The sequence below is a fragment of the Etheostoma cragini genome, chromosome 21 (genome assembly GCF_013103735.1).
Source record: "Etheostoma cragini isolate CJK2018 chromosome 21, CSU_Ecrag_1.0, whole genome shotgun sequence".
Lineage (NCBI taxonomy): Eukaryota > Metazoa > Chordata > Actinopteri > Perciformes > Percidae > Etheostoma > Etheostoma cragini.
The window spans coordinates 5701294-5728949 of record NC_048427.1 but is presented as its reverse complement, the minus strand read 5'-3'; the positions used below and the strand labels follow the sequence as shown (position 1 = coordinate 5728949).

Here is a 27656-nt window from a genome sequence, read left to right as displayed (position 1 = left end):
AACTACATGTTCAATGGTTACATATGCAGCACATTGTTTAAGTTGTATTTGTGTTCTTGAAAAATTACATCAGGCAACATCAGTAACTGACTCAAACAAATCCAGGAATAATCCTTTATTGAAAAACTATACAAATTTGGCGCTATAGTGTGGTTAATTACAGTACATAAACTTGGACCTTTGTTTATGAGCACAAAATGTGAGTAACTATCAAGGTGTTTTTGCAGGAACACAGCGTGAAAGGAGCTCTTTGATATATGGGTTGTTTTTGGCAATAAGCTCCTGCTTCATTCTCACGAGTGCTGCTTTCACCTCTTCATCACTCATAGTGGCAGCAGGGAGTGACTTTGCCTTCTCCAGGAAGTCCTGGATCAGCTTTTCCCCCACCTGAGCAAGAGGGAGTAAATCAGTTACACAATGACTTCAAACTATTGCAGTTGGGTAAAAATGAATGTAATCCTTTAACTGAAGCTGGGGTCAGGTCTAGTTTTTGATGAGCGCAGGATATTTCAAAACCGAGCCATACTTGTTTGTCTGTCCGTCGTCTCTTGGACTCGGGCTCGTCCTCCAACTCCCCCGCAGGTTCTTGGAACTCCTCCAGCTCCTCTGCCTTCTCCTTGGCCATGGCAACCACCGATGGCGGGAAGCATGCCAACTCAGCAACGTGGATTCCAAAACTCTGGTCACATACACCTGAACACACAGGGCTGGGTGAGTTCACATGCCTCTCCTCCATACCTAACACTCGCTGTCTTACATTCAAAAATAGTCCAGAGAACCAACAAAATGGATCAGGTTAAGGTTGCACAATTATGGCCAAAATGACAATCAGGATTATTTGTTGATTTTAACCATAAACTCGATTGTCACATAAAGCAGATAAATAGTCTATATGCTGTTTATAACTGCTTTCACATCCATATTAAGATCTACTAGTCCAGGACAAAAAATCTCTTTCGGTTGAATGGCAATACACAATATACCTCTATATATTTTCTTTTACAAAGTGGGCTAAATGTTTAGTTTAAAGGTCAAAGCCACTTTTTACAAGTTCTTTAAAACTGTTTGGGATTAAAATTAAATGCAAAAACAGGGTTTTCTTCTCAGATTGAAAATGTACAGCTGCAATACAGGTTTACATGAAAAGTGTCTGAAATACACATCCTTACATATATTTATAAAAAATTATATTTTAACAACAGTAACAGACTGATTAAAAAGGGGGGTACTATGCTACTCAGTGACGGCTGATTCATTATGAATGGGTCCAGCACGGGTCGAATGGCGGGTCAGCGGAGTTACACACGTGTGTATGAAATGTCTGTATTGTCACTGCGCTGCATTTTTATGAACTTTGATATTCTGGCCATGAGTCACATCTCTTGCCCAGGTCCAGCAGGCTCTCACGCTGTTATTCTACGAACTGAAGTTAGTTACATTCAGTAACTTGTTTTGCATTTTCTGCCGTGGCAAACGCAATAGCAGAGTTACCAGCGGAAACACTGATGCAAATGACAGGTTTCCCTCTCATGCTTAACAATATAAAGCTGTGTTTACAATTAAAACTGGAGACAAATGTTAGACGTGTGGACCGGTGCTGTCGCCGCGGTCTCTCAGTTTTGCCAGGGAGCCATGTGTGAGTGACTGGGGGCGGGGCTTACTCAATCCTCTGACTGTCTACATCTAGAAACTAAGCATGATCAGACAGGTTTACGGAGCGGTAGATTGGCTTTGCAAAAAGCGTTCTATGAACGGAATGACGACTGTAAAATATTACTCAATTACACAAATTTGATTGTGGGAACCCGTGATCATGATAAAAATTTGATTAATTGTGCAGCCCTAGGTCAGGTTATTTAAAATTTAAAAAAAAACATTAAACAGCATGTATTAAACTGTGCTGACCTGATTTGACCCTGTACAGCATGGTGAGTGTGTTGTGAGAGGTCAGGGCTGTGACGTGCAGGTTGTGGACGGTGGGCTGCTGCGCTGCCAGCGCTGTCAGCTCATGGAAGTGAGTGGCAAACAGACAGAAGCAACTGATTTTGGAGGCGATGTGTTCGCTGATGCCCCAGGCTAGACCGAAGCCATCGTATGTGGACGTGCCTCTGCCAAGCTCGTCGATTATGATGAGCGAGTTCTCCGTGGCCGAGCTGCAGGAAAAGCACGGCTGATGAGACGAGGCTTGTGCATCATCTTTGAAGCTGTTAAAGAGCTTGTGCGTCTGTTCTTACCGCAGAATGGCAGCCGTCTCCAGCATCTCGGACATAAAGGTGGACACTCCTTTGACCTGGCTGTCTCCTGCTCCCACCCTGGCCAGGACACTGTCAATCACGCTAAGCTCCGCCTTCTCACATGGCACAAAGCAGCCGATCTGAGCCATTAGAGCGATCACACCCACCTGACGGATAAATGTCGACTTGCCGCCCATATTTGGTCCTGTAGGCAAGAAGAGAGAAAGGTAATTATAAGTTTAGTTTTACCGTCTCCTTGTTAAATTCCAGAAAAGGAACTAAACCCGAGAATTAGGACAGGAACACAGTGTTTGAGCATTCCTGTTTGTGTTTCCACCAAAACTCAAGGACCGTGAAGATTCAAAAGGAGACTGAAAACTGGGGGTGAGGGACTGGTCTTGTTACTTTTGTTTTGAATATCTTAGATTCTCTAATTCTGTGTCGTCTCCTGTAGATGGAGAAAGACTAAATTAATTTAATTCGTAACATGTGGAGCTCTGCTTTCTGGAGCTTTCAAGCAAATTTAAACTTTACGGTTGTGGTTCACTCTCACAACATTGTTTTCAGCCACACTGTGCACTGCCTGCTAAGCACCAAACAGACACCGGCAAACACAGTAGAGCAAGACCCATTGAGTTTCTGAAAAAGTCCCATATTCACTCTGCTTTTAGCTTTAATAATTGTCTTAAAATTGTTATGGAAGTGTTTTAAAGCCTTTTTGATCTTTCACTTTGAAAGTGTGCCACCTTTTTACACCTGTTATAATATAGAAGTTCTTCTCTCCCTGGACGAAAGAGATGTTGTTGGGTATGAAGGCAGTGTCCGCGTCCGTCTCCATGCAGGGATGTCTGGCCTGCTGCAGCTCCATGCGCCTGCATCCGTCCGCCAACAGCCGGGGCCTGACATACGGCACAGGAGCAGAGACAGACGCCACAGCAAAACTGGCCACCGCGTCCAGCTGCGCTATCACGTCGCTCAGCGCCTGGAGGGGATCCACGTAACCTGGTGGTTTAAAACGGTCGGCATTTTAAACAAATTATCACAGAGAAAGGAGAATGCAGCATGTGCAGTCTCCAATATGATTTGCCTTTTGTAGTTCATGTAAAATAAATAAATTACTTAAGGGCACCTACTGCAAAGAGAATTTCCATGTAAACCAGCCTTTTCACATTTAATTTCATCGGTTTATCAAATCTATGCTATGCTGATGACACAGTAGCAGCATGTGATGACATTCCTCACCTGAAGCAATGTTGATGATTTCTTTGACAATGGCATTCTGGGCCTCCTCATACTCCTCTTTGTTCTTGCCGTAGTCCTCGTTTAGAGAACTCAGCTTACTGTAGACAAGTGAAAGAGCATGAGCAACACAGCAGACAGTCAGCAAGGCAAGAAGAGCCCGGTTCTCCGAGGCAAACATCGAGCGTGTGACGCAGTGAGACTGACCCGTTTGTGAAGCGCACTCCGTTCTTCTGAACATCCAGCGTGGTGAATTTCTTGTTGTTCCTCAGACTCTTCTCCTCTTTGCATGTGACTCTGAGGTAAAAACCCAGCATGGCATTTGACTCCAGCTTCACAGTCTTTCCAGCGTCCAAACCTGAAAACGCATTGTAGCTGAAACTCAAACTCCCAGATATTCAAAAAATTTAACAAAAAACCTTTGTCAACTGCATTTTTCTGAGGTTTATCCAGGCCCAGGTCGCTGTAGCGGCAGGCTATATAAGGGAGCCAAGAGGTTTCTTTCCCAAACCACAACCTCCAGTTTTTTCTGGATGATCCAGAGGCAATCCCAGGCCAGATGTTCCAGCGCGTTTGGAGTTACACCGAAAACTTCCACAGGAAAGGATCGATCAGGCATCTAATTACACTTTTGATGATGGTTACAGGCTGAAGGCAAGCTCAAACCCTCACCTGAAGTCATACGCAAACTTTGTCAACTGACATAAAATATTAGTGAAGTTATACTGTCACCTGGCTCTTATACTAACCACCTTTATTTTACTTTAGATCGAATATTAGTATGGAAAGAAAAGGAATTTCTGGTATGAACAATTATTGCTGACATTTAGTCCGTTAAGGTGCATCAATGAAGCCTACACAAGTACACGCTCCTTCACGCCACAGCTTACTTGACCACACGGAGACCACAATGTATGATTGGTCAGTTATAAATGGCTTGTTTTTCCCCAAAGTAATGTTTTCTTCCTTTTTAATAATGAAACGTAACAGTACATTTAATCATGATTATTTTTTACTACAAAACGGGATGACTAAATGTGATTTTAGTTGGACTTTAATTCAGCCATTTCCAAACAAGGCTGGGGAATCAGCAAAAAATGAATCACTAGGAAAGGTTTTATTTTTTTTAAATCCATCTTTCAGCTGGAGGGATCTGAAGAATTTACTTTAAAAAAAAAAAGTTGCACATGATGACCGCATGGTGAAATGGACTTGGTTGGGCGTTGTCACACTATCTTCACACTACATCAAAAGCTCATTACCGGATGAATGCGTGCATTCATTCCCTCAAAATGCACCTATCAAACTTATTTGCACAGATATCTCCTCCATGGATAAATAACCTTGGTGCCTGACTGTGTGCGTTTGAGTAATCACCCAGTTCTCTGGCTGCGCTGTTCAGCACCCCCTGCATGCTCTTTTCCAGCGCGTCCATCTTTTCTCTCAGCTCACTCAACACTGGATCAAACGACGCCTTCACCAAGAACTCATGGTGGTCAATCTACACGTAACCAAATAAAAAAAGGTAGACGTAAACAAATGATCATATGCAAACATAATGCGGCAACATTGTACATAAAATACTAAAGCAAAGACCTGGTTCATGTCCAGTGTGGTTTCAATCATCTCCTGGTACTTAACAAAGTCTGTCTGCAGGTCTCTGAGAGGAGAAAGGAATACCGCCTCCAACAGAACCTGGTAGCTACCTACAAAACACACACATCAGAAATCAAAATAGGTAGTATGCATTGATTATGAACAAATGTTCATTCAAAAGTTGATCAGGTCCGCCTTCACTCAAATAGAAGATCCTTAATTAGCATGCAGATGTGGGAGTGTATGAATCTTCTCGTCAATAAAGCAAATAAGTATTTCCCAAAATATCGAATCATTCTTTTAACGGTCAGCTGGTGACTGTTTTTAGTAAAGAACACAAATGTGTGTCTCTAGTGGACTTGGGAACTTCAAATAAGTACTATTCCACAACAAATCCAGTATTTTGCATCATGTTGACAGAAGAATATCTTCTTTGTACCTGAGTATCTCTCCAGGGCCATGACGAGGGCCGGGACGTGGCTCACAGCCTGGTAGACGCGGTAGCAGTCCTGCAGCGTTGCAGAGTGACGGTGGAACTTCTTGGCCAGACGGTGAAGATCAGGAAACCGCCGCAGCAAGTCCTCCTGACAACTCTGCCTGAGCTCAGAGTCACACACGAAACTCTCCACCAGGTCCAGCCTACACACACGCACACACGTAAGTAAAGTTTATTTCTATAGCAATTTTAACAGATACAAATCAAAGTGAAATACAATAAATAAGACACAAGAATACAAAGGAAAACCTAGGTACATAAAATCAGCCATAAAACCCCTTGACCAACTAAAAGCCTGTTGGAATAGTCTTCAACTGCTTTTTTTTTTAATCAAATCAACAGAATTTGAGCAACATAAAGAGATGGCCAGTGCATTCCACAGCTTGGGCGCGACTACCTGAACTGATTGATCTGGTTTTAAAATAAGCGTGGGGGACCACTAACCCCATCCGACCTCAGACTCCAGGAAAAAGTGTGACACTGCATCAGGTCAGACATGTAAGAAGCTTGTCCGTGCAAGGCTCTAAAAGTGAGGACCAGAATTTATTTTAAAAAACTGGTTACCAGTAAACTTTGCTGAAACTGGTGTGATGTGCGCTCTTTTGCATGTGTGAGGTAAAAGCCGTGCAGCAGAGTTCTGAACAGCCTGAAGAACAAGTAAAAGTAAAAAGACTGTTACAATAATCTAAACGAGACGACATAAAAGCATGGATGATCATTTTCAATTCAACTTTTGACATCAAAGTTCTAAGTTTGTATATATTCCTCAGTTCAGTTTCTAATTAACTGTTTGGAGCGATACTCCAAGGACATCGCGGAATCAAAAACACCTAGATTTCTGAAGCTCGGCTGGGCAACGAGCACCAACATGCTGCCTGATCAAAGGGACCCTACGTTCAGGGGCAATAAATAGTGTTTCAGTCTTATTGGAACACAATATTCAGCAGCAACTAATTGTCACTTAACCAATGTTTGATGCTAGTCAAGCAGTTAATCAAGGAAGACAAGCGTATAAAACTCAGTAGCCTTAACGGAGCAGTACAGCTGGATAACATCAGCATAATGTAAAGTATCCTGAAAATGTATCCAGTGGGTCATGGGGGGGAAACAGCTCCGGCTTGGGGGATCCCAAGGTGTTCCCAGGCTGCTTGTACCCTGGATCTTGTTCTTCCAGTCATGACCCAGCCTTCACTACCATAGGTGAGGATAGGAACAAAAACTGACCGGTAGATTGAGAGCTTTGCCTTCCGGCTCAGCTCTCTTTTCGTTGCGATAAATTGATGATACAGCACCCGCTGCACCGATTCTTCGACCAAGCCCCCGCTCCATTGTCCCATCACTCGCAAACAAGAAGGTATTTGAACTCTTTCACTTGGGGTAAGGACTCCTTCCCTACATGGAGTAGGCACTCAATCGGTTTCCTGCTGAGAACCATGGCCTCAATAGGAGGCTGTGAAGTGCGATACCCTTGTAATTGGCACACACCCTCTGGCCACCCTATTTGAAAAGGGTCTGACACTCATTATGTGATATTTGTGTTATTTAATTTACCTTTCCTCTATTTTGGTTACATCTATAAGAGGTTGTTTGATCCACTGGTTGACAAGCCGCTGGCCCTGAGGTGTACGGCACTTGTTCAACAGACCGGCCAATGAATGAGCTCCACTGGTGTCATCAGGAGATCCCTGGAGGATACAAGTCAAATAGTTTATTTCAAAGCCATTAACATTTAGTCATAGATACATTTCTGTAACACATACCACTGCTGATGCCTAGAAACTAAACATGAAGTACATTTTTGATCATCACCATTTGCATACACATCTACACGAAAAAATATGAGATCCCATGACACAAACACCCATATAAAATGTGCCAGAAGCTACAAAACAAGAGGCTCGGTAACACTGCCCCGCATCCTGACCACCCAATTTAATTATTTATTTGTTTTGGAGAAATCATGTTGATTTTGACATTGGGGGATTTCTTTTGTGGTATGGGTAAGGGATTAACTATGGTTCACTGGGGGAAATGGGAACTCCTTTGACCTGGTCGCAGTCACTGACCTGGAAGAGGTTAAGAGCCCTCACGGCAGCGTTGTCCAGCCTCATGTACTGACCCAGCTCCAGTGTGGTCAGGCTGAAGGAGTTGAAGTTGGACTCGTCAGAGAGCAGGTCAAGAAAACGCACCACTGCAGCCAAGCACGACATAGCCACCTGAGAATATCATACAGTATATTTAAGTTCAATGAACTCAAGTTATATGTAAGAAGAGAAGAAATAATCAGATTGTCCCGTCCTGTATGTATGAACATGTAAGATTACATTGGAAAAGAGTTCCACGTCGTTATTGTACCACCCTTGATGTATCATCCCTGACAGAATCGATAGTGATTTAAGTGGAACAGCTGGGTATGTTATTCCCCCCCCCACATTTTTTTCACCTGTTTGTCCAGCTCAGGCAGCGTGTTGCTCGCCACAGTCTCTCCTCTCTTGGCCCGCAGCAGCCTGTTGAGGTCCTGGACCATGTCCTTGCTATTAAACTCTGATCTCTTCTTGTCAGAGACCAGCATGCCGCCACGCTGTACCACCTACACAAACGCATACCGTCTTTACAGCAGAATCACAAGATGTATTCCCAACATGCATCTGCCTATACTTGGCGTTAAAAGAAATGCATACATTTTTGGGGGCATGTTGTTTCAGTTTGCAGTGAGACATAAAATACAACCCATGAAGCAGGGTTCGATGCACAGATCCATGAGACTGAAGGCTTCTCCGACGCCAAAAACTCAGCACTCGGGAAACTTGTCTTTCTTCAGTGATCGGCAGGTAAACGGTCTTTTTCACCAATCTGTTTAAATGTAGCCCTACACCCGAGATCTCTGCAAGTTTCATGAAATGATGTGCATCCTTTCAAATTAAGGTTGTGTACCTACTAGGCAAGTATCCGCATGATTGATTGGTCATGAGAGAATTACAACATGACAAGTTTTACATCTAAAGACTTCTAAACTAAAGTAATAGTCTATACTGAGTAGCGCAAACTATAAATAGTTTAGTAGATTACTCGAAAGAAACCCTAATGGCAACTGTTTTAGTATTTAAGAGCTTGAGTCACTTTGTTTTTAAAGTACAAATCCCACACATTAGCTTGTTCCAGCTTCTCAAATGTGATTATTTGACTTTCTTTGTCGTATGTGATATAATACTAAATATCTTTGTGTTTTAAACTTTTGATCAACAAGACATACAAACATTTGGTCTGGGAAATTATGATAATCACTACTTTTTGACATTTTATTCACCAAACAAAAGTAAACAAAGAAAATATTTTAGATATATATATAAATATCATTAGTTGTAGCCCTGTTAAAATATATTTAAGACCATTGAATTGCTAACTTTTTCAAGATTTTCAAGAAGACAGAGTGATTTAATGTTGGCTTGTTTGTGATGCTTTGCCTATTTATTGAACATACAGTGCCGCGCGTGTAAAATTTCTTTCAGATAGAGCACAGATGTCTTGCTGTTGTAACCTCGACCACCACATACCTCCCGTAGTTTATTGGCGTCACTGTTGGATTCACCCTGGGCCAAGAGACATTCTTTGGGGCTGATTTGGACAAGAAGGGACTCCAGGTTGGAAAAGATCTCGTTATCTGGAAATTCACACACTCCCATCGTCCTCTGGGCTGCGTCCACATAGCCGACCCCAACCACACGCTGACCATCAGCTCCTGTAGTAAACCGCACAGCTACAACTCCTGCACAACCCACTGCTCCGGTTCCACTGCCAAACAGAATCTCCTCAAACTGAGTCAAGTTTCCTGGAGAGGCCTTGGTGAGGAAAAAATGGGCAAGATGGACAACAGAAAATCACTATGAAGCTCTGTGAAGCTGAAAGGGGTGCTGCAGACTCAGGTGATAACTCTAGAGTCACCACTACAAGCGGCCCCTTACACATTCCTAAACATCATCTGTGTTTTAAATTTGGCCTTTTTTGAGGGAACTCAATTGAGATAGATGATTTATGTCTATAATGAAAAAACTATTAACAGGCCATGACTATTTTATTATTATTATGTGTTTTTTGAAGAACCATACATAAATCCATTCACAATCTGATTTTGCATTTATTTGACCATACTGTTATACTTCCAATCATATTACCTAGTCTTAGGTGATATGAAAGTGTGGTTTACACAGAGCAGTATTATTAAATGCTAGTTAAAGTATTATACGCAGCACATTACCTATTCATAACGCAATGCTGGCACAATAAAAGCAGGACAAAAACATAACTTATTTACATTTAGAAAGGTGTATGGGTCTTTTAAAAAAAATAGTTACCTTGTACTCGATCTTCCAGTCGTGCTCCTTGCTGCTCTTGCTGTGGTTCTTGTACACTTCTACTCTGTACTGCCTCACCAGCAGCAAGTCTTTCACAAAGGCCTCAAAGTTCAGCTTGCTCAGGCACACACTCTCCAACTTGCGACTCCCTGTAGACCAATACGCCATATTAATATTTAAAACGACCTATTCCCTATGCACGGATTTCCTGCAAAGCTCTTTATGCAGCAATTTACAGTACCCTAGCAGGACTACGGTTTTAATGGGTGTACTTGAAGCTAGCTTAGCTTGCAGATCCAACGAAGCCTATAACTAGCCTATATGCATCTGCAACAAGCAGCTGAATTAGCTTGCAGCCTGCCATAGCTTGCAACCTTCAGATAAGTGGTTAGCTAACTTACCTGAGCCTAAATATTTGATGACCCCGTTCGTCTTGAACACCTCCTTCGCTGCAAATATGGCATCTTTTCCGTGAACGGTGTAGTAATCGTTACGGTCGAATATTCTGAAAGTAGTGTCCGGTTTCTCCGGCATGGAGAAAATGAAGTTTAAAAAGCCATGTTCGCCAGCACTGTCCATAGACAGGTTTTGTTTCGGCTGCACCGCCATGCTGTAATCTCCCGCCACCGCTGTGGCCAAACAGGAAACTACGTTCTTCTTCTATGTGACGGGTTGTCATCTTCTTCTTATTCTAGTTTTCCGGCAGACTAGAAGGCTTGCGGCCAATTGCTGCCTCTCGCAGGACAGTTTAAGTAACATTCGAAAGTATTGTGAACTTCAGTGGAGTTGTCCTGAGATATATTCCATGAAGGCTTCAACGGTCTCAAATGTTCAGGGGGATTTAGGAAGTCTCTCAATGTCACGGTCTGTATTCCCATGTGACATGCGCCGTAAACAACTGCTCTCTTTCATTTTTGTAGCCTACTGAAGACAAATCAACAGTAGTTAGCCTACCCTACATGTTGAACAGTTGGTTGAGGTGGCTCCTTCGGTAGGACTGGCGCATCTGTGTAGAGGTCTTCGGCACGGCTGCCGCGAGTTCGACTCCGACCCGAGGCCCTTTGCTGCATGTCATTCTCCCTCTCTCTCCCCTTTCATATCTCCAGCTGTCATGTGAAAATAAAACCTAAAAAAATAATCTTAAAAAGGAACAGTTGGTTGCTGTTTGCAGGTAGGCTACCACAGAGTCCAACTCCATGGTTGCCCATCTTTGCGAGATCTCCTGCATGTCCACGATGCCCGAGTCTCAGCATTGTCATTTCATTATTACGGAGTGTCTTATCTCCTTGTCCAAATATGTATATGTAAATGGGCTGTATTCATATATAGCTATACAACGCCTTTTCTAGTCTTAACAGTTGCTCAAAGCGCCACCCTACCTTTTTATTCCAAGTAGGCTAATACATGATTCTCCCATTAACCATCCGCTCCATCCATTCACTATTACATTTAAGGGCAACAGGTCTGTCATTTTTTTGGCTTACTTTGATCTTTTCCTGGTTTCTTATTGGAACTATTATTGCATCCTTCCAGCTCTCTGGGATATTTCCCTCTTCTGACACAACAGCTTCTCCAGCCCCTCCATCGATGTTTAAACATGATGTAAGGCGCATTATGTTAATAATCACTTCCTTTCCTCATTAAAGCTTCTAAATTTCCCCCCTTGGGGTTTTCTCGACATCTCCTCCCCTTTTCATCCAGATTATCAGAGCTGTGTATTTTAACGTTTTTAAGTTTTAACCATTAACTCAGCCTTTTCTTTATTGGTTAAATGCAGCCTCCTCCCCAGTTATGAGCCTGTGAAAGTGTTCTGTCTGCTTTGTTAATGGAGAGATGGATGCGCAACCGATTAGCAAAACTCTGTTGCATGCTCGGCTTACTTGGATTGGGAAGGGCCTGTTCTGATGAAACAAAAAATGTTGGGCTGTAGGCTACACCTTGACGAATGATGCGCACGCGGCACGGGAGGCTTTATAAACGCAGTGAGCACCGGGGATGTGAGAAGCCTACGAGCACTGCATTGGATCGCAACTCCAGTACTCGGCACTTTCCTTCTCTTATTCCAGAGCTAAAAAGCGCACCAGCATGAACGACCACTGTAAAGTTAATGTCAACGACACCGTGGAGACGTTCCACTGCAACAACGGATTCAGCGATCTCATCATAGACACCAAGAAGTCCGAGCGCGAGACGTCCCGCAAAGAGGATGAGGACAAGTCATATTTAGGCCTACCGGTGCTCGAGGCTGCCTACACTAGCATCCTCCGGGAGCTCGGCGAGGACACGGGCCGGCAGGGGCTGCTGCGCACACCGCTGCGCGCCGCCAAGGCTATGCAGTTCCTTACCAAGGGCTACCACGAGACCATCAGCGGTGAGTCAACAGGTTCATCTCTTTGGGCTTTCTTATTGCCACACCTCACCCTCGTGATCGTTATAGTGTGTCTTCTTTTTCTTAAAATCGATTGAATGTGAAAAATCACCCGAGAGACAACAAAATAGAAACCCCTGCGCACTGCAATGCAGTTTTACCTGGGTTATTCAGCTTTCGCTGTAGTTGGTTTAAGTGAAATTTGCATTGGATTGCATTAAACTGTAGAGTTTCAACTATTTTTGCTCCTCTAGGTAGTGTATGAACACCTTTACATGATCTAGTGACTGTGTTTAGGTTTGCCAGAATTGCCAAGTGAAGTATTTCCAGCTTCTCAAAGAAGACTTGATGTACCTTTAGTTTTCTTTGGTGGGACAAAACAAGACACTTGACAAAGTATTTTTATTGGACATGTTTCCCTTACTTCCAACAGTTATCAAGTGAATTACATCATACTATAAGATGATATTTCTCTAAGTGTCTTAATGTTTTTGCTCCCAGACATCTTAAACGACGCAATATTTGATGAAGACCACACCGAGATGGTAATTGTGAAGAACATAGACATGTTTTCACTCTGTGAACATCACCTAGTACCCTTTTTTGGCAAGGTAAGTGTGTGTTTGTGTATGTTTGTGTGTGTGTGTTTGTGTGTTCTTATCTCACTGGCTGTCTTCTTTCTGAAGGTTCACATTGGATATATTCCCAACAAAAACGTGGTGGGACTGAGCAAGCTGGCAAGGTAACACACACTGACACCCACATCATACCCTCCTTCTGCTGTGGGTGTATGCTTCTGGTGTTAGTGCCAGTAGGCTGCGTTCTTCTGTTATTTCAACGCATTGACCTGGAGGATTAAGTGTAAGCCCAGCGGCCATCATCTAGTCCCTTCATCAAGCACACTCACAGACACAAGTCTGAACTCTATCCGCTTTCGAGCCATGAGAAAATCCCTTTGGACCTGTGGGAATCACCAGTTATAATCACAGCCTCTCTGTCTGTCTCCTTCTTTCACCCTTTCCTAAAATATCACACCATCTCTGAACATACAAAGCCAAAATAACAGTAACAGAGTCACTGAGTTTTTTAGAAAAAGCCTGCTAGTGTTGAATCTTGCACGACAGATCGAGAGAGTTTGGTTAGGTGAATCATTCACAGAAGAAGTATCTGTACATTTGGATGTCCTTAGTAGAGGCTGGGGGTCAGGGCCTCAGACTGCTCTGTGTTTATCAAAAGATTAATCATTATTACAACTGATCTCTAATCAGTCCTCTTTGCTTTGTTTGTCCACTGGTTTCTGCAGGATTGTGGAGCTCTTCAGTCGGAGACTCCAAGGTAAAACAGCCAAAGAGATTATGCAATTTTAAGATTTGCATATAATCACAGTCCTTTTCTTCTAGTTTACGCAATAACTTTAATGCAACCTGGTATCATCATGTTTACATATGTGCCATTCTTTTGTTTTATTTCAGTTCAAGAGCGTCTGACCAAGCAGATTGCAATGGGAATTTCAGAGGCTCTGCGGCCAAAAGGTGTAGCTGTGGTAATTGAAGCAACGTAAGTACACACACACAAACACACAGACACAAGCGCACACACACACACTGGCCCAATCCCAAAGTGAGCCCTGTGGACTAAGGACTAAAGACTCAGACTTAATCGATCTCAGATGCTAAGTGAAGGAGTGTGTGAGGCCACATGCTTGGCACAGATAAATGGGATTGGGACAGCACTTCACGAGATCACATTACCTTCGCAACGTTGAATAAAAAAGATGTTGCTGACACTTGGCGGTTTGGTAATTTTTTATTTAAAATGTGTTGCTTTCCACACGGCCAAGGCACAGGAGACAGCTGCCTGACTCCAAATTTGTTCAAACTCTTGTTTTACAAGCTGGACCACAGGACCGTTCCGTGGTCATTTATTGTGCTGTTGTTTACCTTTGTAATCTCCGGATTTCCCTATGGTCTCCGCAGTAAAGGTCACTAGGCTTTGTACTGTGGGTAATTCCCTTTGGTGTAATCTGCATTGATGCAGTCTCACAGAAAGGGCTCGGTAAGTGTGTAGTCAAACCCTCCAGCCCTTTGAATGTCGACATTGGGACAACCCTTACAAATTTTGTGCAAAAGCGCAACACACACTCACACAAACACACACACAGACTTTCCTCAAAACAGGTCAAATGTTGCAGCTGCGAATCTGATGTGCCATGTGTGTGTTTGCAGGCATATGTGTATGGTCATGCGCGGTGTCCAGAAGATAAACAGCCGCACTGTGACGAGCACCATGTTGGGCATTTACCTGGAGGACCCCAAAATCAGGGAGGAGTTCCTGACTCTTTCACAGAACCCCTAACAAATGTCCTTCACTCCAGGGCCTCTGTATACAGTAGCATACATAAAGCTTTAGAGTAAGAGTAGATCCACATCTGACTTGGGAAATGACATAGGAATGGATGACTTCGGAAATCATACAGACCATCAAACACAAAGCTGCTTTGATGCAAGATCCAAGCCAAGCTTTGATTTACTGATGCCTGACCTGACAACATAATAGGAAATCGAAAACTCACTTTCTTGGTGCCTTTGGTAGATATTTTACATCTTATGTCTCACATGGCAATACTGATGTTATAAAGTATGAAATTTGACTTTGTAACATGTCAATTTAAGATTCTACTTTTTTTAAATGGGAATTTAATTGCTGTTTTTGCAAAGCACCTTTCCTTGCTTTATTATAATAATATAAGATTATTTGCCTAAATAATATGATAGAAACATGAAATTTGTCAATCTTACTTTTTATGTCACCAAGAGCACAGAGCCAAGGCAATCATTCAGTGTTACTTTTGGTTTAGTAATGACATTGTCAAAGACACTGACTGTGTCTCAGTTATATATACTACATGCTAATTCGAAAATTATGAACTCAACACTTTTGTTCTGCCCCCATTTTCCATGAGCTGAACTCAAAGTTCTAAGACTTTTTCTATGTAAACAAAAGGGCCATTTCTCTCAAATGTTGTTCACAAATCTGTCTACATCTGTGTTAGTGAGCACTTCTCCTTTGCTGAGAAAATCCATCCCATTTTTCTGGGGTGTGTCAGTTTGAATACAAATAGTGGGGATATCTTAGAAACTAAAGCACTTTTAGGGGTCTTCACGCTAGCCTAATAGTCTAGCCCAAATTCTATCTATTCATACTACTGACTGAGCAAGCTGCATTTGCAACTTATTAATGAGTGTGTGAACATCTAAATGCCTTGAATTTTGTAGCTTTTAATTCATTCGTTGCAGAAAATACATTGCAAGCTACTCATTGGCCGCACATTTTATTCATGGAATATTATGTGTATTATTAATGCGTATGAACACGGCTATTGATTTAATACTCAACATTAGTTTTTCATCAGTATTGGACATCAAAAGTCAAACAAAACACATTTTTACTAATCAATTTTATATATTTGTTATTTTTATTCCATGAATAAAATGTGAGGTCAATGCAAGGCATGTAGATGTTCACACGCTCATTAATAGGTTGCACATGCAGCTTGCTCAGTCAATAGGATGAATAGATAGGATTTGGGCTAGACTATTAGGCTAGCGTGAAGATCCCTAAAAGTGCTTTAGTTTCTAAGCTATCCCCACTATTTGTATCCAAACTGACACACCCCAGGAAAAAAAGGAGACCAAGGTCAGGCCGTATGGGAGATGACACACTGGACTGAAGGAATTTCTAAATGCAAGCTCCGATTGATCCTATACGTAGTGTCACAGTGGGCCGGGGGTTCATCTACATGTGTCTACAGCTCACCTGGTAGAGCATGTGCCCATGTACAGTTTTCTTGGAAAGCATGACTTTTACTTGTAACAGAGTACTTCCACACTGCAGTGTTTGTAGCCTACTTTTAATTTATGAAAAGTGAATCCTGTATTTCTAGCAGTATGTATGTAGTACATTTGAGTTCATGTTTAGCCTCCTCTGCCTGCAAAGGACGTAATTACTATTTAAATGTAGACAAAAAAGTATGATCATCTTAAAAAAATATGATGCATTGTTAAACCAGCTACATTAAAATGATTCTTAAATGCACCAACAATACCCATCCAATAATATAAAACAGGGGTCTGTGTGTGTTTAACGTGTATTGCATTTAACACTTGCATTTAAATTTTTACTTAAAAGTACAAAAGTATGAAATAGAGAAGTTTTAAATTATATTTTTGTTTTTCCCACATGTGGATGAAACCCTGGCTTACTCTAACACCAAATTCAAAATCAATCAGAGCTTGTATTATGCAATTACTTGACTTCTGGTGTATCAGCTTTATTTTGCACTTCTTGTATGTATTGGGTGTGTTACAATACCTGTCAGTTTACTCTTATGCAGTAAAACAGTTTTATGCAAGAATCCATGTCATATATAGAAGATCTTAGGGAATGTGATAGACATTGTTGTTCTTGGTCCTACCTCTGATTAGGGTATCACAACATTTTTTATGCCTTCTAACTAGTCTGATCCTCCCCAAATTTCCAAACCACGACATGGAGCCCACACTGGTTCCTGACTGTCAAATCTCTCAAACAGATCAAATACTTATGTCCCTAAATGCACTGGCACACAGCATAACAGGAGCAAAAGGGCATTAACATACTGGTATTAAGCAAACTAGAGGATCCATAATTATATAACAGTTGTGGTTGTAGTCACTTGTACTGCAAGTAGACAGGGCAGGTCAATGACTCATTTGCTACATCCCAACATGACCTACTGTATATTACGTGTGTTAGCTGGAGACTGATGCTGTTTTTGTGCTGTGGTACAACTGCATAAATCAATAATGAGATATAAAAACTAGAGTGCGCACATGTGGTTGAAGGCCTGAGGGAGAGCAAGGCCTTTAAATATCAAGAGGACCCTGTTAGAAAAACCTGCAAACTATAACTTATCTCTGGCAATGGAGGGGAGGTGGGGGGGGGGGGGGGGGGGGGGGGGGGGTCACACCCGACAGCACAGCATGCAGTTTCCAAATATGATTATGTAAGAATAAACCAATTATTACAGGCCTATAGGACAAATATGAGTATGTTGTGCGTAAGAGGGCTTAGGGCTGAGAATCCTGTCAAATGTCCTTCATATTTAATTCTTTAATTCAATCAAACAATTGGTATATTACATACAGAAATCAACTTTAAAAAAAGCAAAGAATCAAAGCCTAAGTACTAAATTTAAAATATACAAAAAAATCTAGAAGCCTTAACAGGTAATGACCGGTGATGTATTTGGTTACAAAAGTGCTTCCCTGTTTACGGCCACTGTAATAGTTCCAGTGGCATTATATGATATTATGTAATAAGAGGGCAAAACCAGCTCCAAATCTCTCTCTTTCACAAAGATGGGAAAAAGTCAGACAAAAAGCATTATAGCTATATGGTGAGAAGGACAATTTGGTAAATGTGACAAGATGACAAACATGAACATCAGTCACATCCCCACATCTGTTATTTACTCATAGAACAGTTCTGTGATCCGCCCACTGTCACACAGATGTCTGTTTGTAGTTCTTGGTGTCCAAAACTTTCCGTCCACACATTGCACAGATTCCTGGAGACAAAAAAGGGAAAGAAAGAGAAAAACAGTTTTAAAAAAATATCAGCATAGAGAGAGAAGCAATATGAGGAGCAGGTCCTGAATGTCTTTTATTTTGTAGCATGTACCAGTTATCACACCAGTGCATTTACTGGTTTATGCATCTTACTTCATATCAAAAACATGTTATCAGATTAATTTGATACAGAAAGCATCTTGTTATTTAAAGTGCCCGTATTATGAAAAAAGGGTGTTGAGGTGTTGTTTTGTGTCTCTGGTGCTTCCACACGCATACAAACTTGGGAAAAAACATCCATGCTGTTTTGAGTGAACGTCCTCTGCCTTAAGTCTCCGCGTGAGCTGTTCAAAATCTCCACGGCTTTCTACGTCACTAGCCAAGACGAGGTGGCCTTTTTTTTTTTGTGACCAACTGTTTTTATTTGGTTTATACCTTTCTTGTAGGCACAGCCCTGGCAGTAGTGTGATCCAGACTGATGAACTGAGCTCTTGCAGATCCTGCAGGTAGCAAAGCCTGTCTTGCTGTAAGGGTCAAACCTGAAATGGAGATAAACAGATACGTAACTAGAGATGAACCAAAATGTGTTTTGCAATGCTAGCAGCACAGGTTTAGGGAACAAATTAGCATGCTAAATGTTCTAATGCAACAATCTGAGTGAGTTGACAAAAAAAAAACTACTTTTGTGTGACTATATGTAGATAAAAACTGAGAAAATAGCAAACTACTGACCTGGCTTTCTTAGACGTCAGCATCTTGTTTTCATTTAGCTTACGCCCACCACCCTCTGAGTGAAAGAAGCAGAAAGAATTAAATTAAACCTCATCATCTAAGCAACATTACATTGTGGGTAAGGTCAGTCTCACTGACTGCTTATTGAGAGACGTAACCATATCTTTATTTGCATTGAGTGATAGAGAAAACCCGTATTTGGTAAACAGCTAAACTTAACACCTCAAGCATGAGTTAAATACTCCTTTTGAAAGGTAAAAGTCTTTAAGAGTTGGAATGGCACTACATCAGAATCAGAAAGGAATTTATTGCCACGATAGTTACCCTACTTAGAATTTGCCTTGGCGATTTGTGCATACATACACAAACAAGCATATTATTAATAATAATAATAATAACCACTTCGGTCAGGACACAAATAAAAGGTACATAGTATATTAAACATTTATAAGAATACATGATATACACCGGCACTACACTGTGGTTTTATCATACTGCTTAATCCTTATTCTCCTTGATCGAGATTCAATATTGGTTTTTCAAGTCCCTGAATTTGAGCTCTCCAAAATTCTACCACTTATACACACACATATATACAATATATATTAACTATAAGGTTGATTTTGGTCATTTGCAGCCTGATTTTCATTATGATGGGCCTGAATTACATTAAAATAGGACCTTGGAATATATATATATATATATATATATATATATATATATATATATATATATATATATATATATATATATATATATATATATATATGTATATGTGTATGTGTGTGTGTTTGCTTGGCTCGACTAGTGATCTATTTTTTTACATTCTATAACCTGAACCTAATTGTGCCTTACTAAAGACTGTAACTTAAAATTTACAGTATATGAGCCATACATATGAACACAGTAGTAATAGTAACTGCCAAAAAGAAAAGACATTTTCACTGAGTGTGTCTCCTCAGTGTACCTGTTGTATTCCGTGCTCCATCTTTCCAGGTATCAGGTGTGATGACTTTACCAAGCTTCTTCTCGCCTGAAATAATAATAACACACAATGTGTAGAGAAACAAACTACTACTACTTATTAAAGAAGTATAGTCTAACGTGGAGGGTCGGTGTTCATAAAACAATACAAGATAAAAGTGATGAGCACAGTCAGCTAGCATGCCCATAACGTTAGCTTAGAAGAATCTCCAGCAAAATATAGGTTAGATTTAAAGACAGAAAGCATCTGAACAGGGTGATACGTACACTTATCACAAACCATATTTCCTCTATGTTTGTTTTAAACCGATACTTTTCCACGGTTGGTCAAAATAAAATAAAAATGTTAGCTAAACCTTAGCTTGCTCGTTTAGCTACTGTTTGTAAACTTCCGGTCATTTCTTCCACTTGCTTGTATTTGCAACAGATTGATTGGTCAGAGGTGTGACAATCTCAAATCCCATTGGCTAATACTACCGTCCGTCACAGAATAGCCCTGTAAATCTTCACGTACCTCCTGTGATTGGTTATAGGGTGGGCTTTAAAGTTTTTCCACAAAATAATACTTCCTGTTTGCGCATAATTTTCCTTAAAATTAAAAGTCCGCTGAAAGTGGCAGTTGCCCTTGTACGGGTCATTAGCATACACTGTGTAAGGTCACTATCGTCATATACTAAGTAGCCTAGGCTAAATGGTATTAATGAGTATTTGTAAGGCAACTCAGAGATTCCAATTAATGTTAAAACTCAACTAACACTGTGCAACAATCTCTTATAAATTTTACAAGTAGGTTTACCTGTCTACATTGATAATGTAGATATATTCTGATTAAGGGAAACGGAATAAAAAATAAATACCAGAAATATCATACGTGGAGCATTGAACAGGCAAAACGGATGGCAAAGTGTTGAAAATAAATGTGTAATAAATAAAGGGAAGTTTTATTTTATAGTTGTTCCACCGTATGCCAGATGCCATTGATATAGGTCAGATCTTTAAAATTTAGATTCATTTTATTTCTACCAATATTTAAAATTATAACAAGAATTCTTGTACTTCTCAGGTTGTATTTCTCAGTGGATACCATTGACTAGTCTATGGTGTGTACACAGACAAACAAGCACTTAATCAAAAAGGAAGCTTTGTGTCAGCTTTAGGGAGTCCGCTTTAGCAGATGTCAAAACAGTTCCATAGCAATATTTAACATTATGATTTGGACATCTGTCCTAAAAAGACTAAACACTGAACATTGGCTATTATGAATACACATGGAATGCACAAACAATAAAGCGTATGTGCATACCTTATAAATTGAGATGGTGTAAGATATTATAATTTAAACAAAATAGTATTCTGTTGTTCTGTTTTATTAAATGAGCTGTTTGAATTTTGCGAAGGATACCATGGGACATTTATTGTGAAATCCAAGCGGAAGTATTTGTCACTCCATGTTTACGGAAGGCAGGTCCAGAGGAAAAAAAAAATCACCTACAGGTTCACCGCTTCTTAATGCATCCATGGTTTAACCTACTCAGTACATCCGTTGCTAAATGAACTTTTGAATTTATTTTATTTCAGTTGTGTCTATAGTTTTTTTCTCCCATCGCATATAGCTACATTCTTCGTAATGTGGGACCATGAAATCAGAGCCATGGCGTCCACTCATGCCATCATCGCCTCCTCGGTGTTCATGGCGACCGTGATACCTGCCGCACTCGTGCCGGGCTTCTCGGTGTACGGCACCCACCTGCTGTGGCTCTACTCGGTGTCCGGTGCGGTCACCGCGGTCAGTGTCGCCGTCTTCTGGCTGCTCGGCATCACACCCCCTACCAAGAAGCACACAGTGGGATTCAAGGTGCTGACTTACTTTATATCTTTATGTTAAATACTGTAAGTAATAGTCCTATATTCAAAATCATATGCAAGAAAAAGTAGCTTACTGACTGCAGTAGGTCTAACTGCTAGGCTACAGTGCTGCTCATGAGAATTGGAACCCCTGCTTAAGTTGACTAAAAAGAGGAATACAAAAATAATCTTTTGGAATTGAATCGTAATGCCTTAATTAAAAATAAGGAAAAATCCAACCTTTAAGGACACACATTTTCTTTGTGAATGAACAACGTAATGTAAATAAATAAATGTTCTTCCTTAAAAGACAGGGCGCATGAGTATAAACATGTTTATAGACATGTTCAATTATTGTAGAAGCAGGCAGATTTTAATTTTTAAAGGCCAGTTATTTCATGGATCCAGGATACTATGCATCCTGATAAAGTTCCCTTGGCCTTTGGAATTAAAATAACCGTACATCACAATACCTAGAGACTGGCAAAGTTTTTTTTTCAGTTAGCTTAACAGCTGTTTTGATTTACATTGAGAGATGATTTTATTGAAAGTTCCCCATGCCAATCTCTAGGTCAATGAAATAACTGGCCTTTAAAATAAAAAATGTTCCTGCTTCTATGGGAGTTTAACATAGGGGTGTCTATACTCACGCCCCCTGTATTTTAAGGAAGAATATTTTTGTTTATTTTTAACAATACATTATTCATTCACAAAGATAATTGGTGTCTTTAAAGGTTGGATTTTTCCTCGTTTTTAGTTAAGGCAATAAGATCATTTCAGTGTTTTCTTAATTCCTCTTTTTAGTCAACTGAAGCAGGGTTCCTATACTCATGAGCAGCCCTGTATATACATAGTGTGTATTACATTACTATAATAATACTGTGGTGCATTAATGTGTAGGCTAGATATATTTTTTTGGTTTTTTTTGGTTGAGGTTTAGCTATGTTTAGCTATGTTTTAATACTTTTGTACAGTTGGATAGATGGATTCAGTGATTCCATCCCAACCTATTGGGGTCAGGCCCTCTATAAAAGGTAACAAGCATAGACAGTAACACAAGGCAAGAGCAAAGCAAGTTTAGTTACATCAATGCAATTCGGAGCTCTTTGTATAGAACTAGAAGAAATAGAAGAAATACAAGTCAATATAAAAATTCACATTTAGACAGGATTTAAAAGGTTATAATACAAGATAAAACAAGAAAAAAATTGAAAAACAACAATTTCAGTGTAGTGCATGATATAAATATTTAACCCAATTTTAATTAAATAATAGTTAGCAGACAGTAAAGTCTAAAACCCTGGTTTAAAATAATTTGGACAGCTGAAGCTTAATGAACCTGCACGTGCAGCTATAAAGTTCCCTAGGAACTTTTCAATTCCAGAAACATTTGCACCTGGGTATCAAAGGCTCTATCTAGGCTTGCACCCTTTAACTTTAAGTTTTGTAAACTTTTTTTTTGTTGTTGTATGATTTACTAACCTTAATTTTCTTCACCCGTTTCTTTCTGCAGCTGTCTAGGTTGTTTCGTTCATGTCTGTACTTCTTCCTGTCGTGCCTGTTCTTCCACACTGTGGTCGTTCTCTATGGAGCTCCCCTGATTGAGTGAGTTGCTGCTGATGTTCATGTGCTGTATGTAAACTAAAGACTAAGAGATGTAAAACACATTTGAAAAAAAAAAACAAAGGGCAGTAAAAGCGGACTAGTTTCTTGCTTTTGATTTCCGGACTGTAAGTTGTTCATCAGGATAGGAATTTGTGCAGCTTGTAATATATCACCCGTTACGGACTGGTTAAAAAACAAGTGAATAAATACATCTTTTACAGTATCTGCACATGGTGATATAATTTTTCTGACATTCTACATATTTTCCTTTTGTTTTATTGATTGCATTAAGTTTTATACCCTGCAATTAATTATTCCAGATCAGCCTTAGAGACCTTCTCCCTAGCCGTGCTGCTGACCTCTCTAACCACACTGAGGTGTCTCTGTGTCCTCGGCCCCAATGTCCAGGCCTGGATACGAGTGTTCAGTCGGCATGGGTGAGCCTACAATCTGCCTTTCCTTTTTCACTGCTCCCTGTCCTTCTGGCATGCGTTTCATATGCTGACTTAGTGTCTCTAAATTGAATATACTTACAGATGTTGCTCTGCTCTGTCTCCGTCTCCAGAGCTATGTCTGTGTGGGACACCTGTCTACAGATTACAGTGGGCTGCACGGTGGTAGGAGCCTGGGTTGGAGCCTTTCCAATACCACTGGACTGGGACAGGCCTTGGCAGGTCAGCACACTGTTAAATCCTCTCATAAACAAAATGCATACTGTGGAAACTTAATGTTAATTTTGTGCCTTGTGCAAGAACGAATTTAATATTCTCATTTTAAACTTCTTTTACCTTTTTGCCTGTAAATGAGGTGCACGTTTCTGAGATTTTATCATTACCATAATTTATGCCTCTAAAACTGTCCAATAAGGCTGTCTGCTCTGCTCCATTTTTGGGAAAGTTTAATTCACAAAAATGCTAATGGAATTAGTGGTGTTAGAGGACCCAAAGCAACTAGAAAATATAAATAGTACAGCGGTAAAGGCTATACTGTGACAAATAGAAAGGGAATGATTTACAAACTTTCTTAAGCACACAAAAATAGTATCGACTACAGTAGACAATGTTACACTGCCCATTAAAATCATAAGTCTAAAGAATACTTCAGTAAATTGGCGAGCCATTATGATGATGAGCAGAATATTATTGTTTCCATTCAGTTTGTATTATAATTTAGTTAATTTTTAAACTCCAATTTCATTCAGATTAAAGCATTATGACTTCAGTCAGAAGATAAATCTGAAGGGTCATGAGATAATTATGGCATTTTTCTATTACATGGCACCTGCTCGACTCGCCTCAACTCTACTTGTCCTTTTTTGGATTTCCATTATAACAGGTACTTTTTTTAGTATCGCCTCCATCGAGGTTCCAAGTCAGCTGAGGCGATAACAAAAGGTGACATGAAAACCTGCAGACTACTGATTGGTCGATGAGAATTGTCACTATTCACTGCGTCATCATTGCTATTGACAGACGGGGGTGTCATGAACAAACCCGCCATAAGTCTCACTTACTTTGCCAGACCTTCTTACACACACACACACACACACACACACACACACACACCACGCGCACCAGGAAAAGCCATGAGGCTTTTGCAAAAAAGACTCAGGAAGGAACTTCTTTTTTGGCAGAACATGTGTAAGTTCAAAAGAATCAGTGTTTAAGTGAACTGGAATTAACCCTTAGACAGTGCAAACTCCGCAAAGCTTGTAAGGGTTTACAAGTCATATACACTACCGGTCAAAAGTTTGGGGTCACTTACAAATTTCCGTACCACTCCATTACAGACAGAATACCAGCTGATCTGAGTGATCAGCTGATCTTTAATGCAATATATCTACTTTGGCCGTTATCAGCAACCATTCATCCAATGTTCCAAAGGCTCCTCCTGTTCACTAATCTGATATCATTTTCAAAAACTAACTAGTCAAACATTGGAGAACCTTTTTGCAATTAGGTAAGCACATAATTTAATCTGAAAACTGCCCTGGTTAAAGAAACAATTCTGTCTATAATGAAGTGCAATGGAAAATTCTAAGTGACCCTAAACTTTTGACCGGTAGTGTATTTTGAGATCTACTGATTTATTAATATAAAAACAGTTAATGTACAGAAGAAATTAAGCTAGTTTCCAATATTAAATTTCTACAAAGATTGAAGTATATTTCTGTCATTTTGTTGCCAATCATCTAGTTGGATCTCCTCTGACATACAGCACATTTCCTTCAGTTTCCTCTGTTAACAAGAAGCCAATTGCTTCCATTCATCACTGACCAGTATTTAATACAACCTCCTTAAGTCTGAAATTATTTTTCTAAACAATAACCATTAAAGCCTTCTCTTTAATTAATTTGATTTGTTTAAATGGTATAAAGATTAAAACTATAATTGCAAAGGGCGTTCTCTGCTTAATGACTGGAGGAAAATGCAAACTAGAAGTACACACTGGTAATTGAAGCATAACTCTAATGGCGTTTTTCCACTTTCCAACCTACTCAACTCGCCTCAACTCTACTCTTGTTTTTTGGTTTTCCATTACGAAAGACGTCCCTGGTACCTGCTAACAGGTACTTTTTTTAGTACTACCTCAGTCAAGGTTTCAAGCGAGCAAAGGCAATACCAAAAGGTGACATGAAAACCTGCTGATTACTGATTGGTCTGAGACAGTCGTCACTATTCACTGCGTCATTGCTAGCGACCAGCTTCTTTTGAAACTAACTTGTCTTTGGGCTGTGGCCCCAGCCCCATGCCGAGAATCAAAAGAAACACACATTCGACCTTCGTATCACGCCATATCCCGGCAGTTTCCTGCTATGACAACCAGCCACGACGGTACTAATCTGCAATGGAAAAAGGAGGACAGGGCACCGCAGTCGAGGCGAATTGAGCAGGTACCATTAATGGAAAAACGCTATGACAATGCTGCATTGCTGTTTTTTTTAAAGTTCCTTTTTCATTAACAGAACATTACAAATCTGTGCAGGGGGAAAAGGATTAACTTATCTACTGGTTCAGCTCCTCCTGATCTATCACTCAAACGATCTGTCTCACTTGTCTTGCTTCCGTAGGTTTGGCCTGTTTCCTGCAGTCTGGGTGCTACCATCGGCTTCCTGACCGGACTTGTTGCAGCTCCTGCGTGGATCCACTATCATCGCAAACACCTCACATACAAGTGCAAGTGATGCAGACATACATTTCTGGGTTTTTGTGTTTGTGGCCATGAGGGTATTTCAAGTATTCCTGCTGTATTCCTTAAACTTTGTACTAGATATTTATTGGGAACATTCACTTAGTTTGCTGCCTGTAGGAAAGATGATTTTTCTATTAATGCAAGATTTTGTGAGCAACATTATTTTGTATGCGTGAAAGCTGAATGTTCCTGAACATTTTTGACATGAATAAAGAATTACTTCTTTTTGACTAAAAGTTGCAAGTTTATTACAGAAATATAGCTCCAGTACCGGAAGCTGCACTTTCAGGACCGCATTTACAGGATCGCAATTCTAGGACTAACTAGAGGGTGGGTCTTACCAAGAAAGCGAGTTGGGATTCATAATATCTAACACAACTGGACCGCATTTCCACCAAAATGGAAGAAGAGCACGTCAAGCCATGAGTGAGTAACATTACTGAATGTAAATAAGGTTATTTTTATTTAAGTAAGTAAAAAGTAAGGTAAAATGAGCTGTCTAGCCTAGAGTGAGTGTGAGTTAGTCAACTAACGTTAACATTATTAGTCTTAAAGTTTTAAATGTTACAATCCTTGTTAGCTTAGGATAGCTTGCTAACTGTTAGCCTAATGTTTTTGTTCAATGAAACTTAACATTTGAGCTATATTTGGTGAGCCCAACTAGGTGTATTATATTACTTAACTTGTATGTAATTTGTAATGACTATACTAGTTATAATAGCCAGCACATTAAACTTCAAAAGATGATAAAAGCCTGTCGTTAGGGTTGGTCTTCACTGTTCTCAGTGTGCGTGAATTGTTTAATGTTCATTGTTATACCTGAGGCACTTTATCATCACAGGTATTTCACTGTTTTTTTTTTTTTTACACAATGCCCTGAAATTGTTATCAATTGTTTACTAATATTAGTCAATGTCTTAATGTAGAAGTAATAATGAATGCATCTTTTTTTAAAGTCACTATATATAACTTTTGAATGTTTCAGATTTTTCATCTGATGATCATAGATGGGCAGGTGGCCGGCTCTACAGAGTACACATTCTGAAGGGTCACAGTTTTCGATGTAACAGCCGAAAACCCTGTTGTTTTTGTATCCAGCCAGGTTAAAAGTAGCAGGAGATTTATTTATATAGATGTAATTGTAGTTTTATTTTATTTTCGAAGTTATCTGTTGTAGGTGCCGTATGGCTGATACTGGAACAGGGCCATTACAGAAAGGAAGTAACAACTAAAATATAAAAGGGCAAGTGCACAAATACTGGCAAAACTGAGACAATCTCGGTCTTTCAACCGATGGAGATAATTACGGGGTAATAAATAGTTTAAAAACGTCCCTGAATTGGCCCTCAGGTATGTAAAGTCTACATGTCATTCATAAGATAACTTTGCAATACTAAATTTATA

The 27656-nt window shown here is 40.2% G+C and overlaps 5 protein-coding genes across 10 annotated transcripts in view; 3 read left to right on the top strand and 2 right to left on the bottom strand.

The window, feature by feature from the left end:
- The window catches only part of fbxo11b (F-box protein 11b), a 36626-nt gene extending 12019 nt beyond the window's left edge, over window positions 1–24607 (top strand). Inside the window, exon 23 of one of the 4 annotated variants that reach the window (XR_004655067.1) lies at window positions 24590–24607. The gene's annotated coding sequence lies outside the window, so the exon portion shown is untranslated. Of the gene's footprint in view, window positions 1–13847; window positions 13883–15560; window positions 15574–24589 lie in introns of those variants that run through there. The other 3 variants (XR_004655065.1, XR_004655066.1, XM_034860562.1) reach the window with 3 other exon arrangements.
- Window positions 101–10591, bottom strand: msh2 (mutS homolog 2 (E. coli)). The gene is made up of 16 exons (XM_034860556.1): window positions 10319–10591; window positions 9918–10066; window positions 9120–9404; window positions 8009–8155; window positions 7632–7781; window positions 7117–7250; window positions 5509–5708; window positions 5070–5179; window positions 4851–4974; window positions 3681–3831; window positions 3477–3574; window positions 2991–3236; window positions 2235–2439; window positions 1906–2153; window positions 527–693; window positions 101–387 (listed from the first exon to the last, which is right to left on the bottom strand). Exons 1-16 carry the CDS (start codon window positions 10524–10526, stop codon window positions 211–213), a joined length of 2799 nt encoding a protein of 932 aa, XP_034716447.1. The 5' UTR covers window positions 10527–10591; the 3' UTR covers window positions 101–210.
- Window positions 11837–15036, top strand: gch2 (GTP cyclohydrolase 2). Of its 2 annotated transcripts, none has more exons than XM_034860564.1 (7): window positions 11837–12288; window positions 12787–12896; window positions 12972–13027; window positions 13589–13620; window positions 13758–13842; window positions 14511–14708; window positions 14742–15024. In XM_034860564.1, the coding sequence occupies exons 1-6, from the start codon at window positions 12003–12005 to the stop codon at window positions 14638–14640; spliced, it is 699 nt and encodes a 232-aa protein (XP_034716455.1). In that variant the 5' UTR covers window positions 11837–12002; the 3' UTR covers window positions 14641–14708; window positions 14742–15024. The 2 variants fall into 2 exon arrangements, with proteins under 2 accessions (XP_034716455.1, XP_034716456.1); XM_034860565.1 differs by having other exon boundaries at window positions 11839–12288; window positions 14511–14729; window positions 14801–15036.
- On the bottom strand, window positions 17412–20092 carry cript (cysteine-rich PDZ-binding protein). Its single transcript, XM_034860570.1, has 5 exons — window positions 19878–20092; window positions 19594–19659; window positions 18627–18681; window positions 18330–18433; window positions 17412–17893 (listed from the first exon to the last, which is right to left on the bottom strand). The coding sequence occupies exons 1-5, from the start codon at window positions 19891–19893 to the stop codon at window positions 17829–17831; spliced, it is 306 nt and encodes a 101-aa protein (XP_034716461.1). The 5' UTR covers window positions 19894–20092; the 3' UTR covers window positions 17412–17828.
- On the top strand, window positions 21062–26692 carry pigf (phosphatidylinositol glycan anchor biosynthesis, class F). Of its 2 annotated transcripts, XM_034860568.1 has the most exons (6): window positions 21062–21086; window positions 21119–21465; window positions 22969–23060; window positions 23381–23497; window positions 23626–23734; window positions 26131–26692. In XM_034860568.1, exons 2-6 carry the CDS (start codon window positions 21238–21240, stop codon window positions 26242–26244), a joined length of 660 nt encoding a protein of 219 aa, XP_034716459.1. In that variant the 5' UTR covers window positions 21062–21086; window positions 21119–21237; the 3' UTR covers window positions 26245–26692. The 2 variants fall into 2 exon arrangements, with proteins under 2 accessions (XP_034716459.1, XP_034716458.1); XM_034860567.1 differs by lacking the exon at window positions 21062–21086.
- The last annotated feature ends 964 nt before the right edge of the window (window positions 26693–27656 follow it).

What these genes read in the sequence shown, in the direction of transcription:
- msh2 (XM_034860556.1), bottom strand. Translation starts at nt 10,526, where the DNA reads ATGGCGGTGCAGCCGAAACAAAACCTGTCTATGGACAGTGCTGGCGAA. An exon ending in CAGCGCAGCCAGAGAACTGG is followed by an intron (nt 3,832 to 4,850) that starts GTGATTACTCAA and finishes ATGCGTTTTCAG; the next exon opens with GTTTGGACGCTGGAAAGACT. An exon ending in GGAGTGCGCTTCACAAACGG is followed by an intron (nt 3,575 to 3,680) that starts GTCAGTCTCACT and finishes ACTTGTCTACAG; the next exon opens with TAAGCTGAGTTCTCTAAACG.
- cript (XM_034860570.1), bottom strand. An exon ending in CTGACGTCTAAGAAAGCCAG is followed by an intron (nt 18,434 to 18,626) that starts GTCAGTAGTTTG and finishes TCTCCATTTCAG; the next exon opens with GTTTGACCCTTACAGCAAGA. An exon ending in GGGCTGTGCCTACAAGAAAG is followed by an intron (nt 17,894 to 18,329) that starts GTATAAACCAAA and finishes TTTTGTCTCCAG; the next exon opens with GAATCTGTGCAATGTGTGGA.
- gch2 (XM_034860565.1), top strand. Translation starts at nt 12,003, where the DNA reads ATGAACGACCACTGTAAAGTTAATGTCAACGACACCGTGGAGACGTTC. An exon ending in CTACCACGAGACCATCAGCG is followed by an intron (nt 12,289 to 12,786) that starts GTGAGTCAACAG and finishes TTTTGCTCCCAG; the next exon opens with ACATCTTAAACGACGCAATA. An exon ending in TAGTACCCTTTTTTGGCAAG is followed by an intron (nt 12,897 to 12,971) that starts GTAAGTGTGTGT and finishes TTCTTTCTGAAG; the next exon opens with GTTCACATTGGATATATTCC.
- pigf (XM_034860568.1), top strand. Translation starts at nt 21,238, where the DNA reads ATGTGGGACCATGAAATCAGAGCCATGGCGTCCACTCATGCCATCATC. An exon ending in AGCACACAGTGGGATTCAAG is followed by an intron (nt 21,466 to 22,968) that starts GTGCTGACTTAC and finishes TTCTTTCTGCAG; the next exon opens with CTGTCTAGGTTGTTTCGTTC. An exon ending in CGAGTGTTCAGTCGGCATGG is followed by an intron (nt 23,498 to 23,625) that starts GTGAGCCTACAA and finishes CTCCGTCTCCAG; the next exon opens with AGCTATGTCTGTGTGGGACA.